Source organism: Nipponia nippon, unplaced genomic scaffold, assembly GCF_047370975.1.
Source record: "Nipponia nippon isolate SJK-2023a ecotype South Korea unplaced genomic scaffold, ASM4737097v1 scaffold_5, whole genome shotgun sequence".
Lineage (NCBI taxonomy): Eukaryota > Metazoa > Chordata > Aves > Pelecaniformes > Threskiornithidae > Nipponia > Nipponia nippon.
In genome coordinates, this window is record NW_028262369.1 from 44,400,827 (window position 1) to 44,426,256 (window position 25,430).

Below are 25,430 nucleotides of genomic sequence, written 5' to 3' on the forward strand. Positions count from 1 at the left end.
AGGACATCACCTCTAGCCCACTTGGATCTGAGAGGAGACTACAACCAACTCCTACCTTCTGCACGTTCAGCTACACAGAGTGAAAAGTAGCTATCTATGAGACAGCCAGTCAGCTGCAGGAGACAAGGAGAAGCTTTGCAGGGAAGGTGATAAGTTGAGCAATGCCAACTGTGGTGGGGTTTCCCTTCTTTATAGGCAGTAAAGAAACAACTCCATGGTGTGAACAGCAGCTACAGGGTAGTCAGGCATTGGAACAGGCTGCCCACGGAAGTGGTTGAGTCTCCATCCCTGGAGGTATTTAAAAGATGGGCAGACATGGTGCTTGAGGACATGGTTTAGTGGTGGACTTGGCAATGATAGGTTAATGGTTGGACTCGATGATCTTAAGGGTCTTTTCCAACCTTAATGATTCTATGATTCTATACTTCACTACATCACAGCAAGCGACATACAATGTGGTCAGAGCCAAGATAAGAGCCAGATAGGCACTAGTGAGGTGAGCGATGGGGAACTTCGAGCTTTGGGACAGTGAGCTCTGATCCTAGCTCTTGTCCAACATGATTCCTAATGGATCTTGAGAGATCCTAGCCATAGGATACAAGAGTAGCTCTTCCTGACAATTTTTTATGCCCAGATGTATTTATTTCACCAGTCTGCAAAATAAAACTGCAGTCTACCATTCAATACTACACAATATGTTCATGTCTATCTTACTTGTACCTCAAAGCCAATGTATAAATTGGCAATAATTAATAATCCTGCAAACACTTACTCAGAGAAGTAAATGCACTCATACTAAGAATTTCATTGACTTTAGGGAAACAACCCACTTGAATTATGATCCAAACATGCATTTTCTTTGCAAGTTCAAGACAATCTCCTTGGGTCCCTTACAACTGATATTGTAATTCTATGAAAGCATTCTCATAGTACAGACAGATAATTTAAAAATGCATTCATGATTTACTTTGCTACAAGCACCCTCTGTGAAACATGCTTCCTGACATATATAAATGTACTACAATCATTCAGATAAGCCTTCATAATTAATTCTTCCTGGTCAGCATAATGGCTAACTGAATCTTTTTACATCAAGTAAATATCCCATTCTCATTAAAACTGTGTTCTATAGCATCATATAAATAATAGCATGCAACTGAAAGCCAAAATCTTTAATTTAACTGAAGATTTACAACATACTCTATTAAATCAGGAAGACCTTTGTAGACATCTTCATCATCAACACTTTCTTCTGTAGGGAAGGGCCTATAGAAAGAAAAATAGCATGAATTATAGACAGCACTGGTCTAGTCACATAGTGGGTTTTTGTTTGGTTTCTAAAATTTTCAGACAGATTACTGTATGTTAATGTGTTTGTATGTTCCCCGCTTTCTCTGACGAACAGAATCTGTGTATTTAGACTTTTATATATTAACTAATACTTAATATAATAAAAAAATCCTACTGAACGGGGTTGTTTATAAATCACCAGTAATATACATCATTGTCAGTTTTTCAACTGAGAATATTAACTACTTTTTTTAGCACAGGACATGGGTTACAGAACTGGCTAGGGAATTTTGTCTATGTTTTAAAAACATCATCCATTCATATATGATAAGACTGCTGAAGCAAACTATTCAAAAAGACAGAGAACACCAAAGCATGAAGTCTTTCACCTTCTCTCACAGCCCACAATTATAGTTCATGAGGTTAGGTCTGGTTGGGGGTTTTTGGTTTCTTTTTGAAAATGAGAATCTCACAAACTTGCCAGTTTTGCTGATTTTTAGAAGGCAGAAAGAAGAGAAAACCTATTTGTCTTTACATAGATCAGCACTGCATCACCCTGACTTACAACCCATGTGTCACAATTATCAAACAAGTTCCATAATACGAACTGCTCATTTGTTCACCTTGTGTTTCAGCGTGAGAAGTAAATGCAATTCAGGCACTTCAGTAAGTGTACCAGAGGTAGAAGATACCCTTCTGAGCTCCTCAGAGGTCCAGAGGCTTGGTTAGCTGTCCACTGGACAATCTATCTGGTTTACAACCAGAGAAGTTCTGGGGGACACTGCCTATACTGCCTCTAACAACTTTTCCAAGGAGCATCATGCAAGAGGCATTACTCCCACCATTCACTAGGGCAATAACATACCTTATTCCTGTGCCTATTGCAATAGGAGTGCGAGAAAGTTTTGAAAGTGTTTCTATCACCTGGAGAAGAAGGAAACAGAAACCACGATTAGTTGTAGAACGGTAGCAATAAAACATTTTGTTCTCTATTGTTTAATTATCAGCAACACCATTTTCACATCGAATGATATAAACAGACACAGAATCTGGCCGTGCCAAACACTGAGTGCACTGAACTTCCACGGATTTCCCATGTGCTTTTGTACTGGGGGATGTGGTGGGAGCAGAAAGAGAGGACAAGGGAAATCTCTTATTTGCAAGTTTTAGCACAAGTAAAAGCCAATTTAAATAGATTTCAAACCAGGTCATATTGTCACAAATTAAGACATTCAATTTGCAATTAGGCCTGGATGCAATTGTAATCAAATTTTATCTTACAGACTGCACTGAGTATTTTTTTTATTGTAGCTCCAGAAAGAAAATCCGGCAGTATTAATCTGAGCTTTTCCAAACGCTGGCCAGAAGAGGGAGCCAAATGCCAAATCAGCAGAACGCCACCTTTTCAGGACCGGCTTGCAGAGGAAAGGTAATCTCTTATTAGCCAAGCAGTTAAAGAAGCTGCGCATTTGAGCCCATAAGCTTTGCTTATTTTTTGAAGATGGCAGCAGTCTGGAAGATCTCATTCTAAGAAAATACCTCCTGTAAGCGCTCAAGTTTATACAGTCCGAGAGGGAGAACATTAGGGAGGGTGCAATACATGTACGCACAGTCACATACACGCGAGTTACTTTGCTGTCAGCTGTACTAATACAAGACCAACTTGTAGTCTGCATAGCATGTTCTCTCTGTCACAAATATTTTCTCTTATTATGAGCACTATCAGATTGATAATCTTATTTGCTAGAGAGAGAAAGAGAGCCAAAATGATACCCTGTCTGAATCTCCCTGCTTCCAATGACAAGGTTCCCCTGAACTTCCCAGAAGTTTCAGGCTGGGTCTTTACAACTTAAAATCCATATGAAGCTGAAGTGACATTTCCAAAGAAGGTTTTTATCACTAGTATTGAAATTCAGTATAGCAATTCTACATTCCATGGGCATTTGGGAATAATCTCTACAATTAAAATTGTTTATTTTTGAAGTTCTAATTACAAGACTAACCTGACCATAAAGCACAGAGTTAAAAGTAGATCTCTCAAAGGAAGGACAATGACATGTTTACACAGGAGAATGACAAAGTAAAAACCACAGAGAATAATCACCAACTACAGAGCTTAAACTGAAGTTACAAAGCCTCCAGATTGAATCAGGTCCCATACGCAGATGAGCAAAATTCAGAATGAACCAAGTTATACTACTCCTGTGAAAGGAATACTTTGGGTTCATTTAAGCTGCTGTGAAAATTAATGTCACAGAAAATCTGGTTTTGCCTTACAGAAAAGTCAACAAATAATAAAAACAAATAAATATGCTATGAACATAATCAAAGATGCAGGCACATTAATTCCCCTATGAACAGAACTGCAATGCAGCCTAAAACAAGTTTTGGAAACTGTGAATAAAATTTGATTGAATAAACCATAAAGTTAACTAAAAACTATTTCACATTAGTCAAAGGCTCAAAAAAGAAGACAGACTCCTTTAAAAACTCTTGCTGTTACAGGGGAGTTCTGGTTTCTGTACCAGGCAAGAACCTGCCTCTGCACACCTGCGAGAATCCCAGCACAGGACTGCAAGGGCTGCTAAGCCGCATGAGACGAGACATGGTGGGAAGTTAACCAAAAATTCAGTAAGTGTCGAAATGATCTGTCCTGACGGATGGGTGAACATTGATTGGCAAAATCACAGGAAAAGAGGTTTAACGATTATCGAAACAGAGGGGGGCAAGTCTGGTGAACTAAACATCCCTTTCCAACGCGTTATTTCCCAGCACACAAAAAATCTTCTGCAAACTACTCCACCCACGCAAACCCTTTTCCTTAGAGGGATTCTCACTTATCTAGCATAATCAAATCCAGCAGAAGTATGGCTTACTCTTTACAGCTAACTGTGGTTGCTTCAAGGTAACACGAAAAAGATCTGTACAAAAAAAAAATTATGCATTTTAGGAAGGTAACTAGCAAGTGTTATTCCCAAAATGTACCACCAAATTACATTTTACAGCTATCAAACAAATAAACAAAAGCAAGACTTATAAATTAAGAGGAACAGAAAAGCTTTTTCAGGAACTGATGTGAAACCTTCATTTAAGGAAGAGAGGGGGGACCACACACACACACCCCCCAGACACACACACCCCCACACCCACCCACCCCCCTCCCCCAAGCCAGGAAAGTGTTTATGAGAACATGCACACACAGAAAAGGAGAGAGAAAGGAACTGTAAGACCAGAGAAATCAGAAGACTGCTAGTAATTTTCACTGCTCTTAGAACAGTGAAGGTCTGGCACTGCAGGAAGAGCGAACTAACATGCTAGGAAGCCAACAGACAGATTTCTGTCAAAAACTGAACACTGGATAATCCGCTAAGAAGAAAAGGGTAATCATCACAACAGCTGTCAGTATCTCTTACGAGACACCCTGTGTTCTCCAGAAGTTCTCCAAAAGTACGTGACAAAGCGTGGCCACGCTGGCATCACAAAAGGGGAAAGGTAATGGGCAGAGATTGCTATTCTTCTATTTCAGAACAAAACAATTAAGAACTGAGGACCATTAACCACCCCAATGTGTATTTAAGATTAAAATACGTAACTGAAAACAGACATAACTTCCACAAAATGAAAGGCAATGCTCGCCCACTGACTGCTCCTATTAAAGCACAGCTTAAAACAGCACTCTGTCAAGAAACAGAACGGTTTCTACTGGGGGTCTTGTCCTTGCTGCTGTAGTTTCCTTCAAGAGTTCTGAGAAAATATCAGGAACACTTACACAAGTAATCATATGTGAAAATACCACTTCTGGTAAACAAACTATTTCATTATCACATACGTGGAAATGTATTTGCTCCAACATGAAGTGGGACAAAGAAAGATTCTCCTTCCACGTGAAATGTCAGTTCTTTGGTTCTGAGCCACTGCAGAAACTTTTAAGAGTTCCTGAATTTCTAGGTCCATGGGGAAGGTGACAGTTACGTATGGGCTGAGTTCTCAGGGGAAAAAAAAAAAAAAAAACAAAAAAAACAGAGTTTCAATAGACATTCATCAAAACAATCAAACTAAACCCAGCAAAATGTCCAATTTTCAACAAACTGACAAAGAAAGACTCGGGAGTTTTTCAGAACAGTTCTAGTTTGAAGCCCTATACAGTTGATGTGAGGGAAGCTATAATACAGTGCAATTCTGAACTCCAAAATTACAGTGTACTATACACATGAAAGTCCATAACATTCAATTTAATGCTTTTCATGTGCTTTTTTTGCCTTGCTGTCTTCCTTTCAGCGGAGCTTTAATCCGTTTTACCCATTTAACCCTAAATGATCGCCCAGTTCTCTTCCACTGCAAGGACTCAGACAGATGCTCCTGTACCTTTGAATGAGGCTAAACTGAATCTTAGCTAAAGTGCAAAAGTAGTAGTCCTTGCTTGTACGAAGTCCAGAACAACAGGGCTTCCAGGGCTGGCACTGCTCTGCAGCAAACAACTGTACAAAGGGCTGCAGGGCCTTTGCACGCACACTATCACCAGGAGCAGGCAGAGAAAACTAGATACTGAGTAAAGATTCGTATTTATGTTCTGACTAGCTACGACACATGAAAAAAGTAACGTTTCTATTCTAAAACATCCTGCAACGACTACATCTCTTCATGCTGGAAAGCTCAGTAACTCTCTCTGACCCTCTTGCAGACAACCTGAAATTGAGAGATGCTAGCAAGAGACTTTCAGGCATAAAAGGAAGCCCCACCTGCACCCGCCTCAATACAGCTCCTTTGCACTAAAGCCATCAGACAGAGGTTAAGCAGCTCTTCAAAAGTCACATCGAAGCCACACTTGCTTCAAGAAGATGAGAACATCCAAGTTTATTTTTCAGTATATAGCCAGTGCATGCAAAATACGACATGAAATTCAAATCTACGCCCCTGCAAGAGGAAGCGCACCTCAGCCTGCGCCCCAGTGAGTGGCTCTGCTCCTCATTCATGTTTCGAGCACAGCTGGCAAGAGCAATGGTCTCGCACTACACATTAACTTTTTACTTCATGAATTACTCGAACAGCAGATTTTTTTTGGCTTGGTATTTATTGTTGTTTCACTTGACTTACTGTCATAGGTCAGACTCTCCAGTTTATGTAAGCACTTTCATATCCCTTGCCAAAACATTATTTGGTAATTTCCTGCAGGCATACTCTTCAGTAATCACGTCAGATATTCCTATGCATACTTACAGCAGCAGTACGCTAGAGGGACTATTTTACTTCTTTCCATAGCAGTGGTGTGTCTGAGTTTAAAATGTGCCTTATTAAGTGTTTTGGTGGGGGTCACTTTTTAATCTTGTTCCTTAAAAAAGAACTCAACAAATCAGGCAGTTCAAGAACACACAAAGTACATTTTAAAAGTACTTTACCACTTTTAGAAGAAACAGAAGTAAATCATTTTGCAACTCACTGTCTCCCCAAACAGGCAACATTTCCTTGCTATTGACAGCTGCTGTCAGCACTAGGCTCATATTTATATTTCTGATGTTTACCTAAGCTAAAAACGTGAGGTGATCAACAAACATTGATGGCAACAGTTACATAGTTTATGCCAATAAACCTAGAAAGACTCCCTTGTGGGTTAGATCTTTAAAGCAGTTATTTCCATGTATGCACTTAAATCAGGATATGTTTTTCTAAGACACCGTAAAAGTCACCCAGAATTCACAACCATATTACACAGCAAGTCTTTTTCTCAAAATCTGGGCATCTAGCTTAGTATTTGAGTGTTGCATTTTGTTGAAAACTTAAGTTTTACTCCCTCCCTTGAAGTGAATTTATTTAGCAGATACATAGAAACAATTAACATAACATAAAGCAGTTATTTGCCAATAAAAAATATTTCTAATACCAACCTACTTTTTGACATGCTACTTTTTGATACATGCACATGAGTATTGAAAGGTAGGGAGTCTTGAGACATGTACATGCACACATTAATTATCTGGATATATATATATACACAGCCCGAAGTTCTGGGCAGATTATGAAAAACAAAAAGCTAAAGCAAATAGAAATCCAATGTTCCTAGAGAAAACAAAGACATATACGCTCTGCATCACTAGGGTAAGTCTCTTGAGGCCAATTCCAAGTGTCTCATATCCAGGATACTTCAAAGCCAGAACTGCTGCTCATGCCCACGTGCTGAGTGAGTTTTCATTAGGCTGTTTTCACTCATACATCAGATGGGGGGGGGGGGGGGGGGGGGAGGAGGAGGAGAGAAATCATCATTTTGCATCTCTCTCACTCAGAGATAAGATGAAATTGCTATACATAAATATATTCTCAAATTACTTATATTAAGAAAGAAGGTTTATCTTTTACTACTCTGCAGTTTACCAGGACCCGGACAACCCTGGATCAATACTTCATTTGGCACGGGGGGGGAGAACACGACAACATGTCTTAATAATTTACCATAATCCAGCACTAACTTTTGAACCAAAAGACCTCTAGGAACTGTTACATTTACATCTGCATTTAACTTGGCTGACAAGATGTGAAAAAGGACATGTAGCCAGACAACTCCAGGGTGATTACACAGCTGCTGATCTAATGAGCATATTATTCCAAGTAAAGGGTGTTCATAAGTTAAATTGAACATTTTCTCTCCATCTGCCTTGTTCTGGTATCGTAAGTGTTAGTACTCTGTGTTGGTTCAGGTTAGTTTTAATCAAACCACAAGCCTCCAGGGAAGGAGAAAGGATGAGGGCTTTTCAAAAAAATACAGAATGAATGAAAACTCACTGGGGGGGGGGGGGGGGGGGAGAAGATGGCCTGAAAGCAAAGACTTTGTTTCACATTAAAGGCACCTCTAACGGGCCCTTAAAAACAAAAAGAAAATTTCAAATACCAGCTTTGCAAATATGCCTCTACTTAATACTGCTATGGCATACACTGAACTGTCAAAGTCATACAGACACAAACATGTGAAAGGCTTCACATATAGCCGAATACTGATTTTCATCTCATTCAAACAATTAAATCCAAGCTTTAGGTGTAGAACACTGACAGCTGCAATCCAAAGGAAAGTCATAAATTTACTTTCCGCAGGAGTAATCACCAGCTGCGGGATGCCGCCCGTTTCCTCGCTGACATCACCTTCAGCTGTCCCAATTCTGGCATCTCTCGTTGTCCATGTCCATTCTTCCATTTCCACTGAATTACATCCTCAGGAAATACACCCGAGGACCACTCCATCCTTCTTTCCCTCATGGCTTAGCACTGGTATAGGAGCAGTAAGGAAAACAGCCCAAATGTCCCAGGGAACCATGGCAGAGAAATTCACAACCCCGAGCCAATTTTTTTTGTGACTGACAGGAGCCTGCCAGCGATTCTGAAAAACAGTTTGAAACCAGATGCCAAATGCTTTTATGCAGAGGAGCAAGGGTAACTCGACTGCTGTAAAAGCTGGTTTTGGCAGTCATGTGAGTTTTCTCTGAACACAGAGCCCCAGCTCCCAGCTGCGAGGGGAGACCTCAGAGGCGCTGCCCGGCTGCTGGGGGGAAGCCCGGCTGGCCCCGGGCACGCAAACCTCCCCTCTTGCCCTCCCGGGTAGGAGATACCACACATGCATTGCCCTAGGGAAGTCTCATCCTCTATCCCTTTTCTCCACCGTCTCCACAGATAAAGTGGCAGGAAAGTCTTTCTCCAGATTAAAAAAAAAGAAGAAAAAAAAAAAAAAGCCAAGACAAAAAACCTCCTGGGTGTTGCCTCTTTCTGTCTGTAGATAAGCTAACTACAGAGATGCAAACTGCTGGGACTTCAAAAGCCCTGGGGAATCAACAACTATAAAAGATGCAACATTTTCTCCAAAGCCTTGCAGTAAGGAGAGGTAAGGCGGGGAGGAGGGCAGTTTGGCACCAGGCAGGCAAGCACAGCCAGAGAGATAGAACATAATTTAAAAAAAAAAAAAAAAAAAAAAAAAAAAAAAAACCAACACAAACCAAAACACTCTAGAATATGTAAGAGGACAGATGACCTGATGCCCAAAGGGACAGGTTAAGGCTGGGCATATTTTCCCCTTTTATACTAAAAGTAAAAAGAAAACAACTGACATTAAGTTAGAAATATCCGGAACTGAAGAGTTCTGTTGTTTTCTTTTCACATCTCTAAATAATACCAAGCAACACTTGATGTCCTATGTTTACATTACAGAAGTAAAGTATCTATAGTGTTTTATCTCTAAGACAGTAATTAAAATAAAAGCATAAGCGTAGTTTCCAGCAATAGCAAAGGGCAGGTTGGACCCCTCACTAACCAAACCCCTCCTCCACTCCTTTCGTGCATTGAACATTTTTAACATTTCATCCCTTTTATAGGGAGTGACACCTCTGATCCTGAACTGGCATAGTGGGACTGGGAGATGTAACTACATGGGGCTGCATACACAACTCCTAAACGTCACTTAGGGGAAAAAAAAAAAAAAAAAAAGAGAGAAGCAAAACTGAATGCTGTCCTGGAATTCGTAAAACTCAATGCCATATTATTAGGACTATAATAAGCAAGTCTTTTAATAATCAGTATCCAATTATGGACAGAAATGTATACACATTAAACAAAAGTTGTGCTTAAAATCCCATGTTTTCAAACTTCAGGTCAGTGACGAGGCTACAGTTGCTAGTCCAAAAGCATGAAAGCTTCCCTAGACAGTTCTGCTCTTATAAGGAACTGAGAAAATCCAAATTGCACAAGCAGCACAGTCCTGTTCGTCTCTTGGTTCGTGCTGTCCAAAAGGCCCAGACGCTCAGCAAAGGAAGCGGGGGGAGAGGGGGTTTTAGCAGCAGCTTCCTGTCTGCAGCTGGTGGTTTTGGTTCGATGAATACCTTCCAGCCCTCACCATGCCTTCAGGGGCTTCGGCCTTGGGGTGGGTTTTGGGGGGTTTTTTGTTTTTATAAGATGTGGCTTAAAGAATAACAACCTTACTTCGAGCGCTGCCGCGATATAAACAGAGCACTTCGAACACTGCAGCTAATAGCATGAGTGCAGACCGCCTTCAAGCACACGGTCCTTGTAAAAGACAGAGAATGAAATAGGATTTTGTCCCTTCTGGTGCATTTATTACATTTCAGGTTTTGCATGGAGGGCAAAGGAATATAAAAGGATATGCCTAGGACAGTACTGCTATTGAATCATTTCAGTTCCCTTCACAATAAACTTCATAAGGATAACCTATACTTACAAACAACATCTTCAAACTGTATTCAGCTTTGATCAAGTGCTTTCAATGCTTTGTAAACACTCTTATTGATGATACCACCATTTTTTTTTTTACTGCATTTCATATGGGTCATAACACTATACAATCAATCAAGGACAAAACAGCTTTTTTCCTGCATTTTAAACAGCAGATTTTAATATAATCTTAATTTTTTTCCTAAATGTAAGCATCCATTTTAAAATCCTTAATGACTTAACAGTGAGATTATCAAAGGTGTTCGGACTTTGAACAGCATATTTTCTTTTTAATAGGAATGGACATAAATCAATGCTGTGTTCATTAAAGTTATGTTTCTTTTGCCACTGTCCTTTAACAGACTTCAAAAGACTATTTTTACATGTTTGAAAAGAACAAGCAAATTCTCTAAACTGCAACCACCAGCTTGTACACTACGTATAGATTTTGGGTGTTCTTGACCTTGGATGTTTAAAATTAGCATACAAATGTTGTAGAAGGAAACAAGTGTTTTTGTATTCATTATTGATTGCACCTCAAATATTGTTTTAGGTATGCATCCTGGAGTTTAAGTGACGTGGTTTCTTCACTCCCACTGTATTATTTCACTTTAATATTTAAACCGATTCCTTGTCAATTTTGATATTAGCAAGAAAGATCTTCAGAGGAGACTGCACAATGGAGTTTTTCTTCCTCTCTTCTGCTAAAAGCAGAGGAAGATCTTTTCTTCCTGAGTGAACCAGTCACTGCCACATTTCTCCCTTTTCTGAATTTACTTTAACCATTGATTCTAAATTCAACTAGAGCATGGCTTTGCTGAATGGTACCAAGTCACACTTGAACCACTGAATTTACTCCGGTACACAATCACGGAAGATAAGGATGTTTATTAGGGGTAAATTTCTCCTGCTACAGTGGGCAGCACAAAGGGAAGTGAGCTGTTCTCTTTGATGCAATTACCCTCCAACTTGCTCATAGTGGCTTACAAGAGCCTAAGGCTGTCTTCAAGCCTCATACTCCAGAGATCTCTCTTCTGTATCAGAAGAGACAAGGGAGTGGATCAGTCCATAGGAAAAGCATTGCACTTACCTTCAACACTACAAAAAGATACACAGTACACAGGATGGCATAACTCACTTTTACTCTCACTGTCTTCCACTCTTATTTTAAAAATCATCATCTCTCATACAGGATAAAAAAATTACACGTGGAAGACATCCTGCAATGGGAATGGCAATACTATCAACTTCTGTTATAGAAACCTGATAAGAGCAGTGGTTTGGTTTTCCCCTAATAGTCTGTTCATTTAGATAAAAAAAAAAAAAATATAACTACACTTACTGTAGTGAAAGAAAATACAAAGTGCGATTTATGTTCTCATTATGTTTGCACCTAATTCTCCTTGAGCTGGATCCTTATACGGAAAATTACAAAATGAATGAAACTAGCTTGCTAATTTTATTTGCTACTGCTTCATTATTCTCTTGCTTTGTTCCCTTAAACATGCAGCAGCTTGCAGGTCGTATTATCTATGTATGTATCTTTCCCCTCAGAAAGAGTACTGCACTTCCAAAATGCCACTGCAGAACTGCACAACCAAGGGAAAGTGGGATTCCTCTCTGTTTTCTTTCTTTTTTTTCCTAAATGTTTGTAATATATTTGTACTTAATAGTAATAACCTACAAAATACGACTTCTGTGCTAGTCAGCGTCTGACTGACATCATGTCCTCCTTTGCACTGACGCTGATGCTGTCCTTATACTGCCTATGACAAGATTAGGCCAGCCAGACCTCAGAGAGCTTACCATCTAAAAGATCAGTTAAGAAGACAGAAAAGACAGACAAACAAGACACTTAAGGGTAGTTCATTTAAAAATGAAAATTCGAAAAAGAAGTCATTTTACCTAAAGCACGCATCTCTTTAGGTCAATGTTTTTTTCCCAAGCCAGCCACCTATTAACATTGTAAAACACAGAAGTATTTGAATACAAGCAAAACAAATACAGAAGTATTTGAACAAGAGAATAATTGCAGAAGATAAAAAACTCTTCACATCTGTACCAGGCGTAACATCGTATTAGGTGTTATGCCCATATTATTAAAAGAGTCAGAACCAGATCTCATAACAATTGTACGTCCCTGGTCCGTCCTGTCCTTCCTCCCCACCAGATACAAAACAGAGGTGGGACTTAGGCACTCTACGCTCTATGACATGATGCCATCTCTAGTTAAGGAAAACAATATTTGCTTTAACTCTTCCTGTCCTTTTCGGGGAGGGCAGGGGGAGTGTTATTCATGGATGCTCTAATACAACTGTGGGGTTTCAGGAACTCTGTTTTTCTTACAGGAATAAAAAGCTTCAAGTACTGTTTTGAAGACTGCTTTATTCTTCTGCTGTATCAATTTCTTAAGATGCATAGCAGCCAACATGTCTGATACTAATCTAAGAACTGCAGCACCAGACCTAAACTGCAGAGAGGAATCAAATTTCTTTATAATGTATCTAACAATGTTAAGTGGCTCATATGAGACGTCCTTCAGATAGCGACTTGTTCTTCAGTTTTCACTTGTCTGGATATTTAAAGAAGATTTTGAGTTCTTCAAGTACACGATAGGTATCAGAGTACGTATTTTAGATGTAGATACTGTGATAAATAAGAGCAAACCACAGATACCTATCACCAGCCATTTAGTTACGTTTAATATTAAGATGTCTCTTGGGATTTCACCAACACCATTGACATCAGAAGTTTCTGTCCTCTGCCTTGTGCTCTTCGTCCACGTGTTCCTGCCCTACACTTCAGTTTGCTACTGTCTTAGCTGTGCTAACCCAGCTGTTAAGCATGGTCGTGTCATAAATTACATCAGAGAATTGATAGGCAGAGAGAGAGGGAGGGACTGATTTCTTAAAATGTTATTCTAAAGGGCAGATGAGCTTCTCTGCTCATTTCCCAGTTCAGCCACACCAAGACGTATCCTGCCAGGATGAAGGGAGCAGAGCAAAGGAGAGGCAGTAACTTCTGACATTAATATTGCCTCTTAAAGGACTACACCTCACTTTTACTCGATAGGGTTTATAGGCATTTCCAAGTATTTTGTGTGGAATTGTGCTTAAAAGCATTTGTGAAAGGGCACAGGACTGAACACGTCCCAGATTGGTAACAGGTTATAAAACTTCATCTCAGGCTGACTTCAGCCCTAATTATTCACGACAAAAACACCAGCAGCACATGGAGTTCAATGAAACTCTTCACATGAATTGAGTTGGGCATTTCAGTCCAATACGGTGTGTCCAAACCAAATACAATATCCGTTTAGTCCCACTACAGGCAATCTCAGCAGAGGCCTAACAGCGAACGAACGCAAGATCAACTTCAGGCGAGCAGGTGCACCTAGATAACACACCATGAGTAGTGCTGAAAACTATTTTCTGTCCTAGACAACAATAAGCTCCCAGAAGAGGCCATGCTTTACGAACATCAGGCTGCCACAGCTTTTGCAGTCAATGCACAAAGTCATTTTGGGGAGATAAAACTAGGGAAAAATATATCGCCGTCAACTGACCCTTGTATAAGCACTCTAGTTTTATCTAACATACAATATGAAAGATAAACCTTATGCGATACCAATATTCTCTTAGTAGTTTGTCATAGGTATTATGGTCTCATTGAAAGGCAGTGTTTGTGGGAAAGAGAGTTAAATTTTCATGGGTCAACTGCCCTGGGCAGGGAGGGGGAAATTTTTTTTCAAATATCTAAACCTTTCTTCAGGTCAGCAACAAAATTCACAGATTTCACTATAAGCACAGGTTGGGAGCAAACGTTTTGAATTTACAGTCCATGTCTAGCAGCAACCTAACTTGAGTTACACCTCTACTGTCTCAATTTTTTATATCAAACTTCAAATCTAAAACAGAGATCAGTTAAAATGTATGCAAGTTGACGAATGCTAAACAAAGTGACTGAATCAGCCTCAATGCCAAAATTTCAAAGAAGCTGTTAAGCATTAGTGCTTGTAGTTTTATCCCACACTAACTGTAATGTTTCTTAAAATTGTGTCCCTCAATATATTTCCCTTTTTACTTGGCAAGCACTAATTTTACTGTTCACAGATATTTCCAACTGCACAGAAATTCCCTTGCTGCACTCATACCAAAAATAGTAGCTTCAGGGATGAGACTGCATCAGAAACAGTGAAATAAAGCAATGCTTAACTGAGGCAGATGTGTGAAATGTAATCTTCAGACAGCAGTGATGTTGGAGGTTTTGGAGAGAGAAGTTTTGGGAAAGATGAGAGGAGTCGACAGGAGAAAGATGTGAGAAGGGAAGTTGAAGGAGAGAGGGTGAGGCAATGGAGGAAGAGGAGAAATCTCATTCTAGGAAAGTAATGCCAGCTTCTGAAGGGGTTTGAGATGACAAAAACGTCATCTAAAAACTAGGAAACAAAATAAGAAAAGTGAAACAAAACCTGAAAAGCAAATGAAATATAAAATGAGAACAAAAAGTCACAGTTCCCTCAATGGTAATTTGTTTCCAAAAAAGATGCTGCATATTTTCCACAAAAAGGAACAAAAATATCAACATATGAATCTTCTTTGCTAGCTATATTAACACTGTTAGCTTGTCGCTGTAGCTGAGGTACCTACAGCACGCACAGTGCACACAGCTTAAGATTTTGTGAGGTATGTGGATCAGCTCAGTAAAAGGTACAGATATCAGCGTCTGTTCTGAAGCTAGATTTAACTTTTGAAAAGTTTTCATTACTGCTGTTCAAGAATAACACACCCATTAAAACCACTCTTACACAATACTTCGTGTACTGTAAACTATGGAGAAAAGCTTTTAAGACCTGCGTTACAACAAATTATAACTACTTATTTTATATTATGACAAAGTTCTAGTTCTAGGTCAAAATTTATTATTACATATGTAACAAACAGGCCAGGCTACTGCAGTACAAATTTAATTTTTCAGTGGATTTTTGATTACTGAGGTACTTAAATTTCCCACTGTCTGTGACACTTGGAACATGCACACCTGGCTTCCATCTTCAGAAGCCTACTACAACTTATTAACATCCAACAGAGCAGGCAAGGAAAAAGGGCTTCTGTCAGGATTCACTTCCTTGCTAGTTCAATGCTGCTCTGGCTATGAGGAGCTTCACAGCAAGGCGATTTTTCCGTTAAGGATTTAGTCTGCCAGGTGAACTAACATGGATCAATTTAAAGCCATGATAAGGTCTGAGGCACTCTGTCGGACAGATTATTTTCTACCAGCCAAGCAGCTTTGATACAATCGTACCAAGTCACAATACTTTTTTGAGAATGCTAACCTTGCTTTTAACATTTTACCTAACGTTACGAGACAAATTTATAGCTGACATCCGCTGCATACCCAGAGCTCTGCACTTGCAAACATGCAAGGAAACACAAGTTACTTTGATACCATACCTATGTGAATGACCAATTCCACTGTGTCTGAGCAAATTGTTTTCAACATGCACACAAATAGCAGAACAAGACCTAATATTAGTAAATTTGAGTAGCTACTATTTATTAATATTTTTCATTATATTAGGGGAGTGAAAAAGTTTTTAAAATAAACTCACGCTTTAGCATAGCAAGCAGCTCAACTTCTACATGAGTTTATGTTATTTTTACTTGGCAAAAGCAATACGTTCTCTCAAATGCTTGTGCAAACAGCTGCCTCTAAACCAGCACCTGGGTTCATCTTCACTTCCCATTTCTGGGAAACCACTTGGAAAAAAACATTTTGGATTTTCTTTCTCAGAGTGATGCAATAAAGCATCTTTCATGCCTCCCAGAAAAATACATCTAAGGAGAAAAAAAAGCTTATGCTCACTAACTCTTATTCACTCTCCTAAATAAGACACATCTTTTCTCTTAGCCTTAACCACAAGCATCAAGACTACATTCCCATTTGGTTTACTTCCAGATACTCCGTCTACTTCAATGGTAGGAGATGAAGACCTGTCTTTTAGCATCAAACTGTGTCTATGTTATTAGGCACAGGTGCCCAAATTAAAAACAACAAACCAATGCCTCAGCATCCAAATTAGGTTCTACAGAAACGAGCAAATATCATTATCTAGGCACTCTATTTGTCCCCCCTGAACTAGGCAGAGATTTGAAACCACACTAGCCCTGAGCAGCAACACACAAACCTGATGAGACCCTCCTGCACACCTCCTGCTTCCCAGCGCTGCCCAGACACCTGCTAGTGGACGAAAGAGCAGTAAGAGCGGCACAGAGAACGGCAGCCCTTGCTGGCAGGAGCTGCTGCAGCAGAACGCGCTCACATCAGCAGCACGAGTGAAAAAAGCCAGGGTCTTCTTTCCATCATAACTTGAGGGTCTGAACAGCCAAGCTGTGGTCTTCTCCACGGAAAAGGAGAACGTAACTAACTCGAGTCACCGCAATGGCCTTGCGGCCTGACTCCACACCAAAGTTTTACACTCACAAAAGCTGGTACACCATTAACAATGTCTCCGATCCCTCCCCTCCCCCCTTTTTCCCTTTATATGCCAGCACTACATGAAGTCTCTGCTTCTGCAAACACACACACAAGCAGGAACGCACAATATCGTAGAGCACACTACACTTCCCTACCTTGTACTGCACTCTCCATTCAGCCCAGAGGCGTGCATTGGCAGAAGACTTTCTTGCTATTTCTATGTAGCATTTTCTCTGGAACGATCTTGATGTGCTTCTGGAGTTCATAATTCAGGCTTCTAAAAAGTGCCATCACTCAGGTACTTTTTATTGCCTTATTTTCTATGACACAACCCTTGTGTTCTGTATTCGAAGACCAGCAGTAGTTTTCACAGTCCCATTTGTGAGTCCTGATTTGATTAGAAATAGAAAGCTGAACCTTCCTCTCAGGTTCAATGTTCTCTAATTCAGTTTTAAATAAGGAATCAGTTACTGCACCTTGGAATTTGATAAATGAACTCTGAGAAACTCAGGAAAAGTAAATCTGGTGTAAGTCCAAATTTCTGACCTCTTGAGACATCACAGCAGTTCATATATGCATGCATTGATCACTATTTGTTATAGACGCCAGTACATGAATGATCTCTCCTAAACATTCCTCTACTGCATACCAAACTGACTATTTTTTAATGTCAGCTTTTTTAAAAACTGAGAGGGAAACATGGTTCTAAGAAAAATCTACAGCTCAGAGTTAAAACATCCTTTTGAGTCATTCCGAATAAATGAAAACATATTTTATGGCTTGGAATTTTAAAATTTTCAAATAATTTTATTGAACAATTTGTTTGTGTCAAAATTATAAGTTCCTTCTTTGCAGCTTCATTTCAAGAGCTTTGGGGTTTTTTTTCAGTTTAGACAGAGGAAATAAAACTTTATCAGAACATCAGTGCTAAGAATTCTTTTTCCTTTCCAGAAGTTTGCTGGTGCCAGATGACACTGAAGACTTGTCTCACTGTGCTGTTCAACATATAAAAACATGCTCTGAACCAGATGCAAGAGGAAGCAAACAAAGCCACACTTGTAAATTTCTTTACATGACCAAAATGAGAGAAGACACCCTGATATTCAAGTTCTAACAAACATATAAGAGGAAAAGAAGCTGAATTGCAGGATTTCCAACAGAGCTATAGTTGTCCTCTTGCAAGTAATGAGTGCTTATCTGCTAAGCAGAAAAATCTGAAGATGTATTTAAATAAGCACAGGAATAACAGGACCGGTCTCCTGGCAAAAACCAAGAGACGAAACAAAACTGCAGAAACAAACCTGAAATGCAGAAATAGAAAAGGCCCAAGAAGCTCTGTAGAGAGGGGGACGTACACCAGACTGCAAAGCAAAGTGATGAGAGAGGCAAAGAATGAAGGTAGCGAAGGAGAAAAGGCAGTGATGAAGAGCAAAGAGTAACTAACCAGGGAAAACGATTTTAGACATTATGTGATGAGAGCATAATTAAGTAGCAACGGTCATACAGATTACGTTCTGTAGGTGTAAGGCTACAGCAAGGGAGCACGCAGGCCAGCACCAAAACCCAAGTGTGAAGGAAGGAAACCGGTAACTCTGTGGTCCAGAGCCTGCAGTGAGCGGTCAGAGCAGTCTGCTGTCTCTGCTCGCCCGCTTCACCACCTTCCTGCATCTCATCTGCCATCTCTTTTCCTTTTCACTTTAATACGGACTGATAAAATATCATCTATATAACTTCAAAACCAACGAATTTTAAGAAATCCCAGCAAAGCTATAAACAGGAAAGCATGAAAACATTTTATCCCGTACACGTCCCGTACTTCTGAACCTGTACCGTGAGGGAGACAGGCGCTGCTGCTTGGTATGATTATCGCTTTCTTAACATGAAGGTTGTAAGTAGCACCTTTTCCTAGTGTTTAGGAGACTATTCAAGGCACAGGTGCACTACTCACTTCCACAAGGGAAACAGACATAAAGAAATATCTAAAAGCTCTACAATTTGAATAGAAATATTCTCATGCACTCCCATTTAACTCCATAACCAGCATCAGCATGCCTAGCACTGCTGAACCAATGGTTAATCTAATTAATAATACATACAAAGGCAACATTTAAAAGCAGTCTGGTTGTGGCTCCTACAGATTCCAAATTTATGCCACCCACCTGTGAGTGCCAAATCTCCATCAAAAAAAACAAAATGTAAATGTGAGTTACTCTGTGAAAGTTCAAAATCAAAGTGCATGTTACATTTAATTTCCTAGTACTTGAGCTCTTTCACTAAGTTTTGGATGATATTATGTAATGCTTGCTAGGTATAGGAAAACCGCTTTGTCTTTCCTATGTTCTGGGAAAAAAAAAAATTAATTCTATTCTATTTTGTTTAACTTTATAAGGACAATGTCTGTAGAAAGTGAGGCAGTATCACGATTTTTGTTTATTTAAAATCAGATGTCTGGTCTAGAATTCACTTTTTCAATCACAAACCACATGCTAAAGTGTGTTAATAATATTAATATAAATAAAAAATATTTATCCTAATCTAAAGCAGCCTTGTACTAATTTGGCCAGGAAAAACCTGTTTGTTTTCTAATTAAGGTACAATCATGCTTCAAACAAACATTTTCTGCCACAAAATATGCAACTGAGAAAAAAAACATCTTGTATTCAGTCTACATCCAACCTCCAAGTTAGCATATACAAAAATGTAGACCTCACCACTTTGAAAATGGTATGATGACATTTCTAATCAGGTGGTTTAAGAATTTTCATTAACTTCACTGAGCTAATATTTCAAGACTCAAAGAAGCTTGTTTCCAACACCCAGATCGTTTCCCACAGATCATACAGACTGACTGTGTCCATCCACTACACAGGGTACTCAGGTCATCTAACCTTTCTTTTTAGCTAGCTGAAAAACTCTAAAGGAGGTCCTCCCCCTCCCCAAATCAAAACACATTAAAACTTAGTATCAAAATAAACCCAGAACTATGTCACTCAATGATACTCAGTACACCAGAATAAGTTGTAAGAGAGGCTGCCATATACAGAAGTGCCTAAATATCAAAAGATATATATATTGTACTTTTCAAATAAATCAGTGGTGACCAAGAGATACACTAAAATCATAAGAAATTGCAACAGTCAAGTAAATATCTTAAATGCAAAAGAAAGTGATCTCGAGAGAAACATGCACAGCTATTCCTGGCTGGCCATTTGTTTCAAACAGCTATGAAATTTCCTATTCATTACCTATCCAAGCAAGGAAAGCATTTAAAAGAAAACTTGCAGGTAAAAAAAAAAAAAAAAATATTAAGAAATTTGGTCTCACGCCTTGTTCCACTGCTTTTGAAAGGACAGCTTTTGAAGGCAAGAATACATTGTATGGGATCATTACCCCACATGCAAACTACCACCTCTTATCAGGACTTTGATAGCGATACTATTTAGACAAGTAGAGCCAACTGTTTGGACAGTGGCTGCCACAAGCGTGGCATTGTTTCCTTTCCTAATGCCACGTTTTACTTTGCAAATCTTCATGGGCCGTGTTCTGTGAGGTGCTGGGTGATGTCACCTCCTAGTCATCTCCCCGAGCCCAGAAGCAACTCCCACAGTATATTCAGGTACCTCCATCAGTCAGAGGGCATACAGCTACTGCTATGCCTCATACCACTCAGGAAGATTATTCTCTTTTTACCTAGCACTGGCGGAGGAAAAAGCTACATAATGTACTCCTGAGTCACTGTGAAATCAACAGCATCTCTGCTTCACACTTTAAACCGCTCTGTGAGTTTTGGACAACAGCTTACCCCAGTGAAGGCTGAATGGGAAATTGTGGAAAACTCCCCACCCCACCAGTGACCTACATTCAGTTTTTTGCTCTACTCCCCTGCCAAGGGCACAGGCAGTAAATCCTCCCTCAAGTCATTTACATATCTTGGTAAAAACTGGATTATGTAGTGTGCTGAATTATTCAGCTAGTATGAATTAGCCACTGCAGGAAACACACATCATGTGCTTGCACAACGTCAGCGATGTATTTTTGCTCAAATCAGTTCTACTTTAGAAACACTTTAAACCTATCAGCATCTTAAAGTTAATTTTTGAGGAAGGAAATGTATTTATCAGAACTAGCCCTCAATTGTTTTTTTTTTAGGTAATTCTGTCAAGTGTCCCTTACATGTTCACAGAACAAAATGGTTTTCGGTTAAAGATATATTCAGACCTATACACAACTCGATTTTATTTGGGAATTTTATTAAGGTTAAAATTTGCGTATAAAATATGCTCAGAACAGCACCTGCCAAGACTTCAAATAATATACTTTTGTCAGCTTCCTCAGCATCACCCTGCATTGTGCAGCGTACCTAAGTTGCTACTTCATATCGAAGGCTCTTTACAGGCAGATAGGTCTTGAGACCTATGCTGGCATATTACAGCTTTAAACTGTAACTGGGTGAAATCTAAGAACTGATTTACTTGTAGAGGTTAGCAGTAGCTGAAATGTGTCATTTAACTTCACTTTTGTTAATCATTTTATTTGACAATACAATTAATTTCTTCTGTAATATTACTTTCTACTTAGCAACTGTCATTATTTACAAGTGTTTTTAAACAGGTTCCCAAGTTTATCAGCTAATACATTCATCATAAAATTTTACACTGAATTATTTAATTATTGAATGGTTATTTTGGAAGTTGAATCCTCAGTTTTCAACCACCATTTCACCTTCAAAATCTCATGAAGAAAGCCATGAAAATACAAACAATCTGTTTAACAGGACTTCTCCAAATAAATCTCATGTCATGTTTCACAGCTAAAAGCATTTAAGATCCAAAACGTAGGATCCAGCATTTCTGCTGTAACATCTTTTGACCAAAACAAAAAGCCATCTCCCTAAACACACTTAGTGTTTGCACAGAAAGATGGATTAATTTTCCCAGCAAGATAGTCTTTATGATCTCCACTCCTACAAACGATATTAACTTTTCAGATTCATAACTATGTTGGAATACACTCTTCTGACTTATTTTTCCATTATCAAACTATTTCAAGTACCCATCCTTTTCAAAGGCATGCAGTAGCTGTGCATCTGACATTTATTCATAACACGACTACTGTGTCAGAATGAAAAACAACAGAACACAATTCTTTATTAGCAAACACCTCTCTAGCTCTGTCACCAACATGTTAAGTAAAAGCCCTCTAACACATTTTGTAAACATTTCTCACTAACTTATACCTGTTTCCTTATTATGAAATACTCAAATGTCGTTTACTGCAGCTAACCATTCACTGCAGGTTTCACTTTCTATTGAAATTGGACAGAAAAAGCAGTGAATGAAATTACAACCGATCTAACTACCAGAGCATTCTTCAGGCTAAACAAACCCTGAATTTTTAATGCTTAAAAAGAAACAAGCAGCAACTACTGTCTTTGAAAATACGTTGTTATTGTTGGGGACTTTTCACTCCAGTACACTTCTGCTTTACACAGGAGAACTACCAACCGTGAACAGCTGGCAGGTGGTCTCCCCCTTGCCTGCACGAAGAGGGGGAGTCTACAGAATGAGCAGAAAAAAATCACAGTCTGGCTTTCCACCAGCATACTAACATCTCCCAGGTTTGGCCCCACGATGTCATTAGCAGCTAGTCTTGGAGAATGCTTACACTTGTTTGACTAACTCTTCAGAGGAAATTCCAACACTGCGTAAGAGATGGTTTAAGCCACCATCTCCCTAGCTTGCAATTTCTCCTTCTTGGGTAGAGTTGAAGAGCAGCCCAAATGTTTCTGGTGGAGGTTTAGCACAGACAACCTTCAATAATGTTTTAAACTCATGAGATATACAGAGAGAGGCTAGAAGACATCTTTCAGTAAGAGAAGTTTAGCTATTCCAAATCATTCCAAGGAAAAGATAGGAGGAAAAAACCAAACTTAGTAATTACACCTTCTCTAACTTTTTTATATTGGAATGGAGCAAAGAAAGTCACCAACTTTATTATTTTAAAGCTATGCATAGATAATGCTGTTGTCATCATTAATGCATACAACAAAAACATCTGGAAAGCAACATAGGGACTGATAATTATTTCAAGTTGCTCATTTCTTAATATCCTTCCTGTTTGTTTTTTTCTGCTTGTTTCCTAATGTTTGATTTTTGATGCAGTCAGCTAAGATTCAAAGTGAGCTGCAGGAAACAATAAGAAAAGCAGATAACAGTGCACAAATGTGTTCTAGGTAATTCATAATGTTGCTTGTGTCAGTCTCTTGCTCAGACAAAAGGCCAGGCACAGAGGAACGACACTGCACTTTAGGAAGAACACAGTTTACCAGTATCATAGTAATTAAGCTAAGTTTGTTGTAATCAAAACTCTTCAAGGATGTAGCCGTAAGAAATTGAATGCTTTCTTATGTAGATCCTACATAAAATCATTTCCCGTTTTAAACAGGGTGCCCAGTTTAGTATTACTTCAGAATAAGCATCCTACTGTATCTTGCACATAACCTCATATGGCTTATCTCGAGACAGATTTGTTGGTTTGTTTTTGGTTTTGTTTTTTGTTTTTTTTTTTTTTTTACATCAAAGATCTTCACAGAGTCTCTTCTGCAACCTTTATTAAAATCTCAAGTAGACAAGTAGAACTGAAATATGTCAAATGGGTAAAACCAGGAAGGACCTTAAAGGCCCAACAAACATAAGAAGTGGTAAGCCACATATTAAAGAGCCGAATTAACACTTTTACAGTAAACACAGCATAAACAAACAAATCACGAAGATACATTGCTTAAATCCAAAGGAATGTGGTGGCATATGCATTTTTCAACAAGAATAGTAGACCACTATTTGCATGCTAATTAAGCATGCTAAAGTGCATCAACACTAAAGCACCTTGTACAGCCTGCTGTCCCCTATTACCTAAAAATCTGGAGATATTGTACTATTTCAATACAGTAGACAAGCACACAGGCTGTCCTTGACCCGCTTATATTCAAATACAGTAACTACAGCTGTACTGTCACTTCATCTCTTACCATCATTTAATAGTAATAGTGGCTTACTTCTTCAGAGACAAGAGTAGCCAAGTGTTCAAAACAATCCACCCAACCCTGTAAAAAGACTACACTTGAGTCCACATGGCTTAATGAAACATTAGATTTTAATATGACTGTTACAAGCAGACAGAAAGTGTAGTCCAAACCACTCATGAAGTTCTCTCCCTAGAAACATTAATATAAATTCTAAACAAAGGGGAGCCAAAGCAAAGCCTGACCATGACTTGCACTGGCACAAGTCTTTTCTCATGATCTAAAAAAGGATGTGCAGTCAACCATGCCAGAATGTACCATTACAGAAAATTAGTATATAAATGAAGAACATAGTTTTAGATCTGAAATGGAGAGCACCTTAAAAACATCCACTCTCATAAAATAAGCCCTGACCTCAATGCAAAGCCCAATCTGAGACTGCCATTAGGTAAAATTAATTAAAATAGGAAAACATCAAGGTAGTTTGGGTAGCAATAAATCTTAATGGTGAAACATTAATTGTTGCCACAGATGATAACGTAACTTTGCTATAAACTTTAAAGTTCATAGCTCTGTGGATCAGATCAAGTCTTCACTACCTAGGCTGTGGGAAATTAGTTAGGAAATCAGAACAAACAACTGCATGGCTTTGCCCAATTCCTGGCTAGGAAAATAAAAGGCTGATGTGCAATGGATGGTCTTCCCTAGAGCTGAGACCATGCAGTGACACCAAGTTCTCTTTCTTCCCTTCATCATTTCCAAAACATAAATGGAACGAACAGGAACAACAACAACAAACAACGACAACAACAACAAAAAAAAAACCCACAAACCAACAACAGGAAGTCTCCTTCATTACACAGTGGTGGTATTTTTTACTCAGCATCTAATACCTACAAGCAGACATGAGGAATATCAATAGAAAGTAAATGTCCCCCCAGCTCAAAAAAGGCAGAGGGTCGTTAAGAGAGTAAAAATTGTAAATCCTTTAGCTCTACAACTGCACCCTACTTCAACCTCTGACTTGATTATTTCATTTGCACCATTGATGACAAAAATAGAAGTGAATTGGTCCAAAAATCGCAGACCAAGCCTCTGTAAGTTCAGTGGAAAAACCAATCTTGCATCGTAATGAGATATGAAGTTCAAACACAATTTGCAACAGGCTTTTAGGCTGACGTCAAGCCCACTTCATGTGGTAACTGGAAATATCAGAATGACCAACAGGCCCAGGTAACTGAGATAGCCCTATACTATTTGTTTCTAGTGACATTATAATTGTATGCCTATGTCATTTGAATCTCAAAATCCCAGACCAGAGAGAAGAACAAGCAGAGAACCCAGACGACAAGCAGGAGAATCTAGGTCAAAGTGGGAGAGGGATTCTCTTAGAAATTAATTATACTGCAAGCAGGAGAGAGCATGGAACAGCTTATAGAAATTG

General features: G+C 39.0%; 1 protein-coding gene across 5 annotated transcripts in view; it reads right to left on the reverse strand.

Moving 5' to 3' along the window:
- Positions 1–25,430, reverse strand: part of VAV3 (vav guanine nucleotide exchange factor 3) — a 179,692-nt gene that overhangs the window by 112,371 nt on the left and 41,891 nt on the right. For all 5 annotated transcript variants that reach the window (XM_087732765.1, XM_087732762.1, XM_087732764.1 and 2 more), the window contains exons 3-4: positions 2,156–2,214; positions 1,201–1,266 (exon numbers count right to left, since the gene is read on the reverse strand). In XM_087732765.1, the coding sequence (XP_087588891.1) occupies positions 1,201–1,266; positions 2,156–2,214 (125 nt within the window). The remainder of the gene's footprint in view (positions 1–1,200; positions 1,267–2,155; positions 2,215–25,430) is intronic.